General features: G+C 41.5%; 1 protein-coding gene across 1 annotated transcript in view; it reads left to right on the top strand.

The window, feature by feature from the left end:
- The first annotated feature begins 3,581 nt into the window (after positions 1–3,581).
- The window catches only part of PKHD1L1 (PKHD1 like 1), a 163,549-nt gene continuing 150,863 nt past the window's right edge, over positions 3,582–16,267 (top strand). The window contains 3 exon segments of the mRNA XM_029063819.2: positions 3,582–3,664; positions 8,808–8,897; positions 13,886–14,030. Of these exon segments, the coding sequence (XP_028919652.1) occupies positions 3,601–3,664; positions 8,808–8,897; positions 13,886–14,030 (299 nt within the window). The 5' untranslated portion in view covers positions 3,582–3,600.

Below are 16,267 nucleotides of genomic sequence, written 5' to 3' on the forward strand. Positions count from 1 at the left end.
GTACTAAGCACTTGGGAGAGTATAGTCCTACAGAGTGGATAGATACTTCTCCTGCCCACAAGGAGCTTATAGTCTAGAGGGGAGACAGCTATTAAAATAAATTAAATTATGGATATGTATATAATAATAATGTTGGTATTTGTTAAGCTCTTACTATGTGCAGAGTACTGTTCTAAGTGCTGGGGTAGATACGGGGTAATCAGGTTGTCCCACGTGAGGTTCACAGTTAATCCCCATTTTACAGATGAGGTAACTGAGGCACAGAGAAGTTAGGTGACTTGCCCACAGTCACACAGCTGACAAGTGATAAGTGCTATGGGGCTGAGGGAAGGGGTGGAATAAAGGGTGCAAATCCAAGTGCAAAGGGAGTGGGAAAAGAGCAAGTGAGGGCTCAGCTGGGAAGGGTCTCTTGGAGGGGATGTGTTTTTAATACAAACTTACATGGGGGGGAGAGCAACTGTCTATAATGTAAAGTGTCTCTCTGGCCGCTCATTCCCGATCTCTTTTCTGGGCTTCTCCTGTGCCTCCCACCCCTTAACTGTGGGAATCCTTCAAGGCTGGCACATGCCTGGCATACAGTAAGCACTTAAAACAAATACATAAAAAGAAAAACACCTGGCTAAAATGTGGACCCTCTGAGAGGGGTGCCAAAAACAGTTAGCGCGCCTTGTTCCCACCTTACATCTGTGATTCAGGTCTTCCAGGGGAGGGTAGTCACCCCTCAACAGACCCCAGCAACCTGGTGGAGGGGTCCCCAGAGCTCTTTGCTACTACTTACCACCTTTGATGTTTTTTGTGTTTTTAAAATTCTGGCTCCCCTGACATTTGTTGTTCATAGCCAGGGCCTCGAGGGCTGAAGTACCACTGAATTCAGCATAGGGCTCTCAGAGGCAGGACTGGGGGGAAAAAAGGGCCAAAAGAATACATACAAGACCAAGGAGGTGGACCCCCCCCCCCATTCACACATACACAAACACACACTGAACAGGGAAGTGGACATGCAATCCTAATCCCGAGAGAAGAATAGCCCCTATCCTCCCCTCCCATCCCTGAGTGGGGATCTCTATACTAGTACATGCATGGGCAGTGAACTGAGGCTGAGCATTGAACTGTAAGATGTTCAGGTTGCTATTTTTATGTGACAGACTGGATTCGGTGAACCCGTGACTGCCACTGCTCATTTCCCATAGCTGTTGGTCTCCTGGTGTTTGTTCAGAGGAAAATGTCGGTTGCCACGGAAGAATACTAACTGTCTCTTCTCTGTCTTGTGGACCGTCACAAAGAGAAGATGTTACAGAAACTTCAAACCAAGAAACCCTTTGTAAGAGAATTGGCCTATGTTCCGAAGCCTTTTCCTGCCTCTCATCTCCTCCACATACCAGAAGGGTCCCGTCGGTGGGCACCACCAGCTCCTCTTGCCCACCAACTGTTCAGAGGGGATAGAGCAGGCACAGGTTGGCATTGGACCTTGGGCCCTCGAAGGGCTCAACGTAATTCCCTTCAGTCAATCCATAGCTATACTGAGTAATTAATTAAATTAATTAATTATGGTATATGTTAAGCACTTACTAAGTGCCAGGCACTGTTCCAAGCGCTGGGGTGGATACGAGCAATTTGGATTGGACAAAGTCCCGGTCCCACGGGGGTTCACAGTCTCCATCCCCATTTTACAGATGAAGTAACTGAAGCCCAGAGAAGTGAAGTGACTTACTCAAGGTCCCACAGCAGACAAGTGGCAGAGCCGGGAGGGATTAAAACCCATGACCTTCTGAGTCCCAGGACGGTGCTCTAACCGCTATGCCAGAGTACTTACTGTGTTCCAAGTGCTGTGCAGCAAGGCTCAGTGGAAAGATCCCAGGCTTGGGAGTCAGAGGTCATGGATTCTAATCCCGGTTCCACCGCTTGCCAGCTGTGTGACTTTGGGCAAGTCACTTAGCTTCTCTGGGCTTCAGTTACCTCCTCTGTAAAATGGGGATTAAAACTGTGAGCCCCACGTGGGACAACCTGATCACCTTGTATCCCTCAGTACTTAGTACAGTGCTTTGCACGTAGTAAGCGCTTAACAAATACCACCACCATTGTTATTATTATTATTACTAAGTGCTTGGCTGAATACAATGGAGATGAAAGAAATGATCCCTGCCCTCAAGGACTTTAATTACCCAATTAATCCAAACCGCAGAAAGAATCCACCTGTGTTGGAGTCTCCTGTGACAAAGAAGGGCTAAAATCCAAGTCGCGAAGACCAAAAACCTCAACGAAAAAACCGATTACAGTGGTGTGACTTTTAAGGCACCATTTGTATTGTACTTCAGAGACATCTCTTGTATTCACATAGTGCCTTCTGTTCATTTTCTGAATTCGAGATTTAAAATTAAGATTTAAAACTGCACCTTCTGGAGGAACCACCTCGGGGCCTAAGTCCCAAACCACGCACCGTGAATTCAAATGCCTTTAGCAAAAATCGTATTAGGGATAACGTAGTTAGAATCTGAAAGTTGCAGGCTCCATCCAGGACCCCTCAGATGATTAAGAATTGTTCCACCAACTAATCCAGATGGAGTTCCCCGCCCAACCACAGAGGAGGACAGAGAAGAAGTTGGGATATGGGCAAATGGGAATCGAGCTCACCTACCCCAGGAGGCCTTCCCAGACTGAACCTCCCTTTCCCTCTACCCCCTCCCCGCCTCCCACCCTCTGCTCTTCCCCCTTACCCCCCCCAGCACTGTGCTCATTTGTATATATTATTTATTTCCCTATTTATTTTGCTAATGAGGTGCACATCACCTTGATTCTATTTATCTTGATAATGTTGCCTTGCTTTTGTTTTGTTCTGTTTTGCTTTGCTGTCTGTCTCCCCCGTTTAGAATGGGAGCCCGTTAATGGGTAGGCATCGTCTACCCATTAACCCATTACCCATTACCATCGTACCCATCGTCTACCTATCATCAGTAGGCATCAGTAACTGAATTGTCCATTCCAAGCACTCAGTACAGTGCTCTGCACATAGTAAGCACCCAATAAATATGATTGAATGTTTAGACTGTGAGCCCGTCGTTGGGCAGGGATTGTGTCTATCCGTTGCCGAATTGTCCATTCCAAGCGCCCTGTACAGTGCTCTGCACATCACTGGGCAGGGATTGTCTCTACATGTTGCCGAATTGTACATTCCTAGTGCTTAGTGCAGTGCTCTGCACATAGTAAGCGCTTAATAAATACTATTGAATGACTAGTAAGTGCTCAATAAGTACGATTGAATGTTTAGACTGTGAGCTCGTCGTTGGGCAGGGATTTTCGCTATCCGTGGCCGAATGGTCCATTCCGAGCGCTCAGTACAGTGCTCTGCCCACAGTAAGCGCTCAATAAATACGATTGCATGAAGGAATGAATAAAAAAAGGAAGGCGCCAGCAGCTTGCACCTGGGCGGCGTGCAGCTTTAATTTAGGTTTCCGGCTGGGGGGCTGGGATAGGGGTGGAGTTGGGCGGTCCTGGGGAGGAGGCGTGGATGGAGTGGGCGGTGAAGGAGGGGAGACTGGCGGGCTGGAGCGTACTGGACGGCCGTGGGTGGGTGGGCAGACACTTCTGGGGCTGCTGTGAAGGATGATGCTGATGAGGAGGATGCTGCTGCTGCTGCTGCTGCTGAGCATCTCCGCTTCCCCTCCAGGTAAGGGGCCGGGCCCGGACCGGCCAAGGGGGGCCAGGGGCGACCACCCCAGCTGCGGAGAGGGGGGACCCGGGCCGCGGGGGCAGGCGAGCCTGCAGAACACTTCCCGAGCGCTTAGTACAGTGCTCTGCACACAGTAGGCGCGCAGTCAATACCACTGAAGGAATGCACGAACGCAGGCAGCAGAGAGACCAGTGCCCGAGAAGCAGCGGGGCCCAGTGGCAAGAGCCCGAGCTTGGCCGTCAGAGGTCGTGGGTTCGAATCCCGACCCCTCTGCTTATCAGCTGTGTGGCTTTGGACAAGTCACTTTGTTTCTCGGGGCGCCAGGTCCGTCGTCTGTAAAATGAGGATTAATAAGAAGAAGAAGAAGAATGGTATGTATTAAGCGCTTACTATGTGCCAAGCGCTGTGCTAAGCACTGTTCAAGGCCATTCAATCGTATTTATTGAGCGCTTACCGTGTGCAGAGCACTGTACTAAACGCTTGGAATGGACAATTCGGGGAATCGGGTTATCCCACGTTGGGGCTCAGTCTTTATCCCCCTTTTACAGATGAGGGAACTGAGGCACAGAGAAGTGAAGTGACTTGCCCACAGTCACACAGGAGACAAGTGGCTGAGGCGGGATTAGAACCCACGACCGCTGATTCCCAAACCCGGACTCTTTCCACTGAGCCAAGCTCATTAAGACTGTGAGCCCCACTTGGGACAACCTGATGACCTTGTATCTAGTCCAGCGCTTAGACCAGTGCTTGGCACATAGTAAGCACTTATAAATACCATCATTATTATTATAATTGTAGTATTTCTTAAGCGCATACTCGGTGCCAAGCACTGTTCTAAGCTCTGGAGCAGGCACAAGGCCATCAGGTTCACTCATTCGTTCAGTCGTATTTATTGAGCCCTTACTGTGTGCAGAGCACTGTACTGAGTGCTTGGGAAAGTACAATATAGCAATAAAGAGAGACAATAATTCTTTCGATCGTATTTATCGAGTGTTTACTGTGTGCAGAGCACTGTGCTAAGCACTTGGAAAGTAAAATTCGGCAACAGATAGAGACAATCCCTACCCAACGACGGGCTCACAGTCTAGAAGGGGAAGACAGACAACAAAACCAAACAAGTAGTCAGGCATCACTACCATCAAAATAGATAAATAGAACCATAGATATGTACACATCATTAATAAAATAGAGTAATAAATGTGTACAAATATACACAAGTGCTGTAGGGAGGAGAAGGGGATAGAGCAGAGGGAGGGAGAAGGGGCGATGGGGAGGGGAAAGAAGGGGGGAGCCGAGGGAAAGGGAGGACTCGGTCTGGGAAGGAGGTGAGCTCTCTGTAGGGCTTTGAAGAGACAATAATAATAATGGTATTTATTAAGCACTTACTACATGCCAATCACTGTTCTCAGCACTGGGGTAGATATAAGATTATCAAGTTGTCCCACGTGGGGCTCACGGTCTTAATTCCCATTTTACAGATGAGGTCACTATGCCTGTCTACTTGTTTTGTTTCGTTGTCTGTCTCCCCCTTCTAAACTTGTGAGCCTGTCGTTGGGTAGGGATTGTCTCTATCTGTTGCCCAATTGTACTTTCCAAGTGCTTAGTACAGTGCTCTGCACACAGTAAGCACTCAATAAATACAATTGAATGAAAGAATGAATGAATGAAGTGACTTGCCCAAGGTTACACAACAGACAAGAGGCAGGTCTGGGATTAGAACCTACATCCTCTGATTCCCAAGCCCACTAAACTATGCTGCTTCCAAGCCACATGAGACAACCCCTGCTGACTCACACGCGGTTCACAGTCACAATCCTCATTTTACATGTTAAGAAATTGAGGCCCAGAGAGGCAAAGTGACTTGCCCAAGGTCACACAGCAGATGAGCGGTGGAACCAGGATTAGAACCCAGGACCTTTATTGACTGGGAACATGTCAACCACCTGTGTGGCATTGTTCTCTCCCGAGTGTTTAGTTCAGTGCTCAGCACACAGGAAGCACTCAATTCATTCATCCATTCAGTCGTATTTATTGAGCGCTTACTGTGTGCAGAGCACTGTACTAAGCTTTGAAAGTACGATTCAGCAATAACAGAAACAATCCCTGCCCACACCGGGCTCAAAAGATGCCATCGAATGCTGGATCCATTGATGGGTGACTTGGAGATGGGGACATAAGGGAGTTTGGTTATGGATGACCAGGCTCGAGTTGACTGATTTGTTTATTTGTTTTCTTGTCTATTGTTCCTTTATGTTTCCGTATTTCACTTGAAAGGAGAGACATGTTATGTGAGTATATGTGAGTGGGTTCTAATCCCAGTTATGCCACTTGTCTGCTGTGTGACCCTGTATGAGTCACTTCACTTTTCTGGGACTCAGTTACCTCACCTGTAACATGGGGTTTGAAACTGTGAGCCCCACATGGGACAGGGACTGTGTCCAAATTGATTTGCTTGTATCCACCCCAGTGCTTAGTGCAGTGCCTGGAACATAGTAATTACTTAATAAATTGAATGATCATTATTATTGTTTGACCTAATACTCTTTAATCTGATGAAACCAGGTCTGTAAATTCCAGTGAATATCACTTTAAAGGATAAACTTGTTTTCAGAAGAAGCATATCACAATACATTCAGGATACTGTCCTTCGATCTTTCATAGTGAATGTGTGTTGCAAGAAGCTATAGATCTGTTTAAAACATGGATAACTATCACAGTTTAAGTAGTCTTTCATCAGAATGAGAGATAATGGCTAGTTCATTTCACAGGAAAGATGCCCCTCTAGCCTCATTTCTCCCAGAGAACTGTCCATCCATGATTATTTCCAAGACTAAATTACAGTTTGTGGACATCTTTTGGGAATGTCCCATTCAAATTAAATACAATTCAACCTCTCAAATATAGCAGTTAGGATTGTTGTCTATTAAAAGGTAGTCAGGAAGCTACTGTTGGAAATCCTGAAATATATCTGTATTTTAATAAGAGTCAAGATGTGGTCTAATGGGAAAAGCAAGGGTCTGATTGACCAGGAGACCTGAGCCTATTCTCAGCTCAGTCACTGGCCTATCCTGTTATCTTGTGCTGATGTTTTAACCTATCTGAGCCTCAATTTTCTCCTCTATTGAAAGTGGAATTCTAAACTGTGAGCCGTTGTGGGCAGGGATTTTCTCTCTTTGTTGCTGAATTGTATTTTCCAAGCACTTAGTACAGTGCTCTGCACATAGTAAGTGCTCAATAAATTCGATTGAATAAATGAGGAATGATAGTCCCTAGCATTTTGTACAGAGGTTTGTCTATTCTGATTATCTTGCACCCATTCCAATGCTTAGGGATTGTAAATGCCTAGTAAATATCATTATTATTATTTTCTTTGCCATAATGTTGGGAGTGTAACATGAGATGTCATGTAAAAGCACCTTAGAAAAATGAAAAAAGGCAGTAGCAATTTCTAAACGTTATTATATTTTATCTTCTTTCCTTGGAACACAAAGTACCTTACAGAATCAAGGCTAAATGTTGCCAGTTTTATAAGTGATAAGAGTAAAACAACTACTTTCAGAGGTGCATATTCAGGTCAGTGTGGAATCATATATTGTAGAATGATCACATGAGTCATCATTGCATCTGAATGTTGAAATTCATTATGGGCAGGGGACATGTCTGCTAATTCTGTTATAGTGTACTCTCCGAAGCACTTAATACAGTGTTCTGCAAGTAATAGACAATAAATACCACTGATTGATTGAAACCTCTTACACATTTCCTCACCTGTAACTGTATGTACTCCTGTGAATCTGATGTATAAGATATCACACTAAAACTCTACCTTTACTATGGAAATTGGACAAAATGCTGTAAATAATAAAATCTGTGGTATTTAAGCACTTACTATGTGCCTAACACCATTCTAAGCCCTGGGGTAGATGCATGGTAATCAGGTTAGACACAGTCCCTTTCCCACATGGGGCTCACAGTTTTGATCCTCATTTTTCATTTGAGGTGAACAAGGAACAGAGAAAGTAAGTGACTTGCCAAGGTCACAGAGCAGAAATGTGGCAGAGCCAGGATTAGAACCTACGTCCTCTGATTCCCAGGCCCAAGCTCTTTCCATTAGGCCAAATGTAAATTGTGGGATATTGGAATTTGTTTGGAAAAAGAGGATTGGGACACAGAGGGACATTTTGCAGTGCTGATTCCACTAAGTGGAGATTGAATATGACCTGGATTAAGCAGGCAACTCCTTTTTGCACATTGTTTAAGTGCACTAGACCCTCTAGCCATTGTGACCGCTCACTAAACAGTGCTGGAAAGATGAACTAGAAGTCTTGAAATCCAACAGGACTAATAATAATAATTATGGTGCTCATTAAATGCTTATAAGTGGCAAGCACTGTTTTAGGCACTGGGATAGTTGCAAGTTAATCAGCCCCCTGTCCCACCTGGGGCTCACACTCTTAATCCCCATTTTACAGATGAAGTAACTGAGGCCACGAGAAGTGAAATGACTTGCCCAAGGTTACACAGCAGACTCGTGGCAGATCTGGGACTAGAACCCAGATCCTACTGACTCCCAGGCCTGTGTTCTATCCACAAAGTCATGCTGCTACAGAACTGCAGGAAGCTGAGTGGCCTAGTGGAAAGAAAACGGGCCTGGGAATCAAAAGACCTATGTTCTAATCCTAGCTCCATCATTTGCTTGCTGTGTGATGTAGACAAGTCACTTAACTTTTATGTGACTCAGTTTCCTCATTTATAAAATGTGGACTTAATACCTGTTCTCCTTCCTACTTAAACTGTGAACCCCATGTGAGACAGGAACAATATCTGATCTGAGTTTCTTGTATTTATCCCAGGGTTTAGTGCAGTTCCTAACACATAGTAAATACATAACAGATACCGTAATTATTATTAACCTCAGTAAAATCAGAAAAAAGACAACAAACATGCAAGTGCGTTTTAAAAAACTACTTTTTAGTAGGAAATCAGTGCCTCAGAGTCGATTTAAAATTTATTGGAGTTTAAAATTAAAGGTGTCAGCAGCATTATTCCAAAAAGCCAATTCTGGTTCGTTAGATAAATGTGAGTTATTCAGTATTAGATATAGAGCACTTTTAGAATTGAATTTTTTTCTCCATTTCAGATGGCCAAAGGATTGTCACTAAAGTTACAGAAATCATACCTAAATATGGTAGCATAAATGGAGCCACAAGGCTGACTATCAAAGGAGAAGGTATGCTTTACATTATGTTTTTGCTTGGGTCATAATATCAAATTTGATTTGGGAACCCGGACTTTAGACTCTCATAATGTTAGATTTTTGAACTGATTTAATTTAAAGTAAAAAATAAAAAAGGTATTTCGTTTGTCCTGCCTTGTCATGGGGAATAATTGTATTCCTTCTCCACTCCGTCACCAAAATCCTACATTCAAATCTTACTTATCCATTTAAACAGCTGCATTCACCATCCTATTTAGTTCTTGTGCTTGGATCATGATCTGCAGGGCCCCAGTTGAAATCTGAAAGTGTGGTTTCTCAGGGGGCTGATCATCCAAGCCATATTTATTTTTTAATAATGTTTAATGTTGTGACAGTTAAAGGTTTTTTAAGGATTCCAGAGTCTGAGAGTCCCAAGGGCAGATTGCATCCTTGGAGTCCAGATGCAGTGGTCCTGGCTACACACTGGGTCTGGATCCAGGCGATGAAGTGGGCTGTGTCAGGTGGCGGCCCGTGACTCCCACTGGGGAATAAGGGAGGGCAACAGGATGATGGTCTTTTCCCCTCTTCGGTTGGAAAAGGAGAATCCGGTTAAATACACAGGCCTTCTGCTAGTTTGAATTAGCATCTTCACAGAGATCAAAATTCTGGCTGATACAATTAGGATTCTCTTTGAGATTCATGCTCCCATTTTGCTCCCAACACTGTCTTCCAAGAATCTTGGCAAAGAGTTCTATTACTCTTCCTCAGAGACCGCAACCTAGCTCTGATAGCACTTGCCTTTGAATAAATAGCCCTACCCTTACTTCTTCCAGCTTGAATCAAATTTCCTGTTTTGATAGTTGACCTTATTTATTTGACACCTATTCAATGTTTGACAAAACAGATGCCTGGAATTGCGAGCCTTCCTGTCCTCTCCTTGAAGTAGGAATCCAAGCATAAGCACATAAGAAATACCATTTCCTTATCGTCTTGATTGTCCTTTTCTGTGATTTCTCCATTTCTATCATATTGCTTCTAAAACACTGGGATTAGACCAGTGCTACTGTGTACTAGGTGTCAATATACCAGGGTTGTATAACTCTACCTTTTTATAACTATTTCATTTTTCTCGCCCCTTCCTGATGTTGTTCCAAATTGGGTTGATCTTTTTGATTACTGCCACATTTTAAATTAATAATTTAAAAGAACAATCAACAATGACTCCAAAGTCTCTCTCTGGGATTCTGACTGATTGCTTCAAGACCATCATGATGTAGTTCAATTCAGATTATGACTCCCCAGGCCCATTATCTTGCACTTGCTCATTTTGAAGTTCCACCAGTTTTCTATCCATCACTCAGCTTTATGAGGTCTTCTCTGACATTTTCCTATTGGTCCTTTCTAGAAAGGGTGTTTTACTTATAATCTGCATTTTTCCTTTTAGTAGAAGCAGCTTGGTCTAAGTGGAAAAAGCATGGGACTATTTGTCAGAGGACCTGGTTCTAATTCTGACCCTGCCACTTGCCTGCTGTGTGACCTTGAACAAGTCACTTAATTTCTCTGTGCCTCATTTAGCCATCTGTAAAATGGGGATAAAACATCTGTTCTCCCTCCCACTTAGACTGTGAATCCCACATAGTATAGGGACTGTGCTTAGTACAGTGCTTAGCAAATTGTAAATGCTTAACAAATACCACAATTATTTTTACTGTCGAGTCTTTCCAAAACAGTCATCTTCATTTTCCTTCACCCCCAGATTTTTATACATTTTTGTGAGAAAAATCTTTTGTTGCTTATGAAACCAACATTTTCCTTTAGTAATGGTGGTGGTACTTATTGAGCACTTACTATGTGCCAAGCACTGGGGTAGATGCAAGTTAATCATATCCCACTTGGGGTTCACAGTCTAAGTAGAAGGGAGCACAGGTATTGAATTCCCACTTGGCAGATGAGGGAACTATGGCCCAGAAAAATTAAGTGACTTGTCCGTGATCACACAGCAGGTAAGTGGCAGGTCTTGGATTTGAATCCAGGTCCTCTGACTCCTAGGTCCATGCTCTTTCCAAGTTGCCCTCCTTCTCAATAGGGTCCCTCATTATCCTGATGATCTATACTGTCCTGATGATCCAAGGAATGCCACATTTCCATCTCCCTATAATCCTCCTTCCCGTGTCTTTGTAAGAGACAGCATTCTCAACCTCAGTGTTAAACAAAGAGAGTGAAATCCATATTTTGTCCATACAACTGATCTCTGAATTTGCTGACTTTTGTGAGAAAAAAATGAGAGTGAGAAGCTTACACCACTCCTCTCAGCAGGCTAGATTTGGTGCCGGGCAGTACCTGTCTCCAGTTGGTCTCCTGCCCAAAATACAAATGAACCATACATGCCGTAAGTTTAAAAGTAATGCTGACACATCTGCTATGGCGAGAACATAAGCTATTCCTATGTATGATAAGAAAGTTAACGGTATCGTAAGAGGTGACTTATGTCCAATTTTCAGGTTAAAATTTGAGTGTACATTTTAATTTCAATTATTATTTAGATATTCTTCCAAACTACTTATTTTAATCCTGTGGAAAAAATTTAAAAAACACTAAAGGAGCTAACCAGATGAAGTATCACTATATTATATTATTAACAAATTTGTTAGTAATGTAAATTAGGAAATAATAGAAAAGCCTGAATTGGCCTAGATCATTTTTTTAAATTCTACTTGGATCAAATTTCACTTCTGTCACTAGAGCAAGCTGTTTAGATGCTATGTTGATCTAACACATATCCTAAAATATTATCTTAACAGATAAAATATTATTTTTCTACTTGGAAGATTCAGCTACTGAAGATAAATCCCATGTGATTTTTTATAAAGGAAAGATAAATTGTTTCCTGTTTCTCATCACAAGCAAAACTTTCCATGCTCTAGTTACCAGAAATGTCTGTTTTTCTAATGAAAATGTGAATTCTAAAGATAAGCAAAAACTGGCACAAAGACAAATCTCTTCTCAGTAGTCTGTACCACGGGGTTTTCATACAACCATTCCGTAGGAAGAAGAAATGATAATTTCAGAATCAAAAATACAAATGAAACTCAGTTATCATTCATGCATAAGGTGGATCTGGAAATTTTATTCTTTAAATGTTTTATTTAGATAAAAGATAAAGTTGGTCTGACTTCTAAAAATTTTTGTGATTAGGAAACAATCCAAGTTCTAGAATCTGGTTTCCTCCCCTCTTCTTGAATTTCAAATTTGTTACACGTAGAACTTTTTGTAACATTGATACCTGCAATTCCACTGGTCACCTCTTAATTGAGTAGGGCATATCCTCAGTGATAATATACGGAAAGGAGCAATCAGTAGTATTTTCTGAGAACATAGATGGCATCATTATGACTAAACACCATTTTTTGTCAAAGGACAATCTTCATGTTAATTCTGTGGGAAAAGGCTATCTATTAGCTTGAAGACTATCTAAACAGTAACTGGAGTTGCTCATTTGATTCAGCTCCCAGTAACCCCCACAGCTTACCAGCTACCTCCTGGTAACAGGTCTCAGGCTCTATGGAGCACCACCAATCCAGAAATACATTCATTCATTAATTCATATTTATTGAGACCTTACTGTGTGCAAAGCACTGAATTAAGCGCTTGGGGAAGGACAATATAACTATGAAAAGACACGTATAGGAGTGGTGCTGAGAGATTCTGAGGACCCATCCACCCTTCATAGGCACCCTCCAAATGCCTGTGCTAGCTCTAGGTAATGAGTAGAATCAGGTGTAGGAAGGATAAGCCCATTTGAAGATCTATGCAGATACACTGTAGAGTAGGGGTCATCACAAAATAAAATTGAACACTTTAGCTAGGGAGTAAAAGAAAAAAAGCCCATAAGGAAACCAGAGAAACTGTGATTCTGAGGAAAAAGAGAAAAAGAAAAAATTTTAAAAACAGAAAAAAAAACCAAACAGCCTGTAACACTAGAGATTATTTAATCAATTAGAAACCTTGGTTAATTTGGGGTGGCAGTAAAAAACAATCATCCATCCTTAACAAATGGAACATTCACCTGAATAAGAGGAGTAGGAAAGCCAATAAAGTGTGGTAGGTCAGAGTAAATGTGAATCTAGAAGAGTCAGAAAGGACTATGAGAAGCAGCATAGTCTAGTGGAAAGAGCATGAGCTTGGGAGTCAGAAGACCTGGGTTCTAATCCTGGCTCTGCCATTTACTTGTGGGACTTCAGGCAAGACTCTTCACTTCTCTGTGTCTCAGTTCCCTCATCTGCAAAATGGGGATTCGATACCTGTTCTCCCTCCTACTTAGACTGTGAGCCCCTTGTAGACCTGATTATCTACCCCAAGCTTATACAGTGCTTGGCACATAGTAAGCTCTTAACAAGTACCATTATCATCATCATCATGAAAAACAGCTTGTAAGAGATACCAAAGCTCACAATGAACGGTTGAAATACATGAAAGCCAGAAATCACCATAACTACTTGATGATCTTGGGACAATAAATTTTATCCATGTTGCCCCAAAAGGGTATGTATCATAATAATGATGGCATTTGTTAAGCATTTACTATGTGCCAAGCACTGTTCTAAGCCCTGGGGTAGATACATGGCTATCAGGTTTCCCCCATGGAGTGCTGGACAAAGGAATTATCCCAAAATATATGATTGTTTTAGCAGATAATGGGTGATATTTTGTATTTTTTAATGATTTTATTCTTATTTTTCTCAACTTGTAGTTTTCTGATTTATGGATTCTGGTTAAAAAAAGTATGTGATCTTGTGTGAGAGGATTGTCTCTATTTCAGAATTGTACTTTCCAAGCACTTAAAACAGTGCTCCGCACACAGTAAGCATTCAATAAATATGATTCAATGATTGAGTGAAAGAATGATACAGAATAAAATTTGTTTTTCAACATATTTTGTGTATTGACTAATCCCAAACCGTTGACCCTTGTTTGCTTAATATGGTTCCGTCTTAAATAGTTTTGTTTTCTTATTTTTCCAGGGTTTGCCCAAGGAAACCAGTTCAACTACGGAGTTGATAATGAATTGCTGGGCAACAGTGTTCATTTAGTGTCGGAAATTCGGTCAATTCCTTGTGATGTAGAAAAAGATGCAAGTCATGCAACACAAATAATATGCTACACTAGGTATTTCTTTAAGAATAAATCATTTACTGTCTTTTTATTTATATATCTTCACCCTGGAATATTAACGTCTTTAGGATTACTGTATTTCTGTTGCAGTTTTTATCATTGGCATTATAAGTAATTTCCTAGTGATTATCAGTTATAACATTATGGAGAAGGAATATGTCTGCTTATTCTTTTGTATTATACTCTCCCAAGTGCTTAGAACAGTGCTCTGCACATAGTAAATGCTCAATAAATACCACTGATTGATAACATTTTGAAGTTATGACTATGTAGAATACTAGCAGTCATACCTAAAGATAATTATAATTGTGTTTGGCTATCAATCAATCGTATTTATTGAGAGATTACTGTGTCCAGAGCACTGTAGTAGGTATAATAATGAACTTATCAAACTGTCATGTTTTATGAGGTATATGCATGATTTTAAGAAATTCTATATTTTTTTATTATAAAACATTGATTTGGCAGCAGCATTTTCACTATACATAAATTGACTGCAATTATTCACTCCATAATTATGTTAATCCACAGTTTTAGTCTTTAACATTATTCTATTGCTAATCTCTGACTTGGAACTTTATAATTTTATTATGAAATTTTACATTTTTAGCATCTCTTTGGTCTGGAAGTTCCATTCATTGTTGGCATTTTAAGTAGATTACAAGCATTTAGAAAGAGGACAATAAATGTCACCTAGTCTTAAAAGAGGAATTATAATTAATCTTTTCCAGGGACAAAAGTGGTCTTGATTACCAAAAAAGGTCAATTTCAAAAAATAATTTTATCTATGCTGATCTTTACATGTGGGGAAGTAATAATAATAGTAATGGTATTTAAGTGCTTACTATGTGCCAGGCACTGTAGCATTGCCTAGTGGTTAGAGCATGGGCCTGGGAATCAGAAGGACCTAGGGTCTAATCCTGGCTCTGCCACTTGTCTGCTGAATGGCCTAGGCCAAGTGACTTGACTTCTCTGGTCTTCAGTTCTCTCACCTGTAAAATGGGGATTAAGACTGTGAGCTCCATGTGGGACAGGGACCGTGTCCAACCTTATTAGCTTGTATCTACCCCAGCGCTTAGTATTCATTCATTCATTCATTCAATTATATTTATTGAGCACTTAATGTGTGTAGAGAACTGTACTAAGCACTTGGAAAGTACAACAACAGGCTCAGTTTAGAGAGACAGACAACAATACAAGTAAACAGGCATCAATATAAATAAATAGAATTTATATATATATATCTATATATATATAATATATATGCATAAGTACCGTGAGGCGGGGAGAGGGGGGAAGAGCAAAGGGAATGACTGACACATAGTTAGCACTTTACAAATACCATTTAAAAAGCAATCACAGCTATGCTGGGTGAATCATGTGAGAAGAATGAGTGATGGCAATATACCCAAAGAGAGGCTGTATGGAGAGCTGAAATTGGGAAACCAGAAGCAGGGAGGCCAGAGTAAATGCTTTAAGGACACAGTCAAAACCACTAACAAAAAGTTGAGTGGAGGAGATTGAAGCCAAAGAGCTTGTGAGGAGGAGGTGGGAGAATGGCTTCAATTTACCCAATCCTAGCAGGATATCCATGCATTAAAAAATCCGTCATGATTGTATAAGCAGAGCAAGGGGCAATAGTTACTGAGCTTCAATGGCCTGGCCCACAGAAATCTGAATTAGGGGGTGTCAAGGGACAGGCTGCCTTCCTACAGCCCAAGTCTGCTCTAGACTACCATCACTTGCTGGTCAACCTGAGCCTGGGTGAATTCTATCATTAATCTATAAAGCTTAGTTCTATGATGAATGTATTATCATTGACTAGCCACCTTTTTATGAAACTTACATAAATATTTAAATTATATTTGCACGCTTGGAAGCATGGGAGAGTGGTCTTTTGAACATGAAGCAGAATCTAATAATAGAATTGGGAAATGCAGTCTGATTTTTCCTTTCCTGCTCTGGAGAGAGGACGACACAGAATTCCTTAGGTTACAGGGAGAAGCTTACTTTTTTATAGATGGTGTAGCTCTGGATCTGTGTTCTCATACAGGTTTTTCCTACTCTCATCAGTAATAAAGCTTCCTGACTGAAAAAAATGACCTAAGGAATTCTGCAAAATTATTTGAAACCTTGAAAAATAGTTGATGTTTCTTTGGGTTTTTTTAATGGTATTTGTTAAAGTCTTATGATATGCCAAGGTGCAATCCATGTCTCACAAAGGGCTCACA

Source organism: Ornithorhynchus anatinus, chromosome 4 (genome assembly GCF_004115215.2).
Source record: "Ornithorhynchus anatinus isolate Pmale09 chromosome 4, mOrnAna1.pri.v4, whole genome shotgun sequence".
Taxonomy (NCBI): Eukaryota; Metazoa; Chordata; class Mammalia; order Monotremata; family Ornithorhynchidae; genus Ornithorhynchus; species Ornithorhynchus anatinus.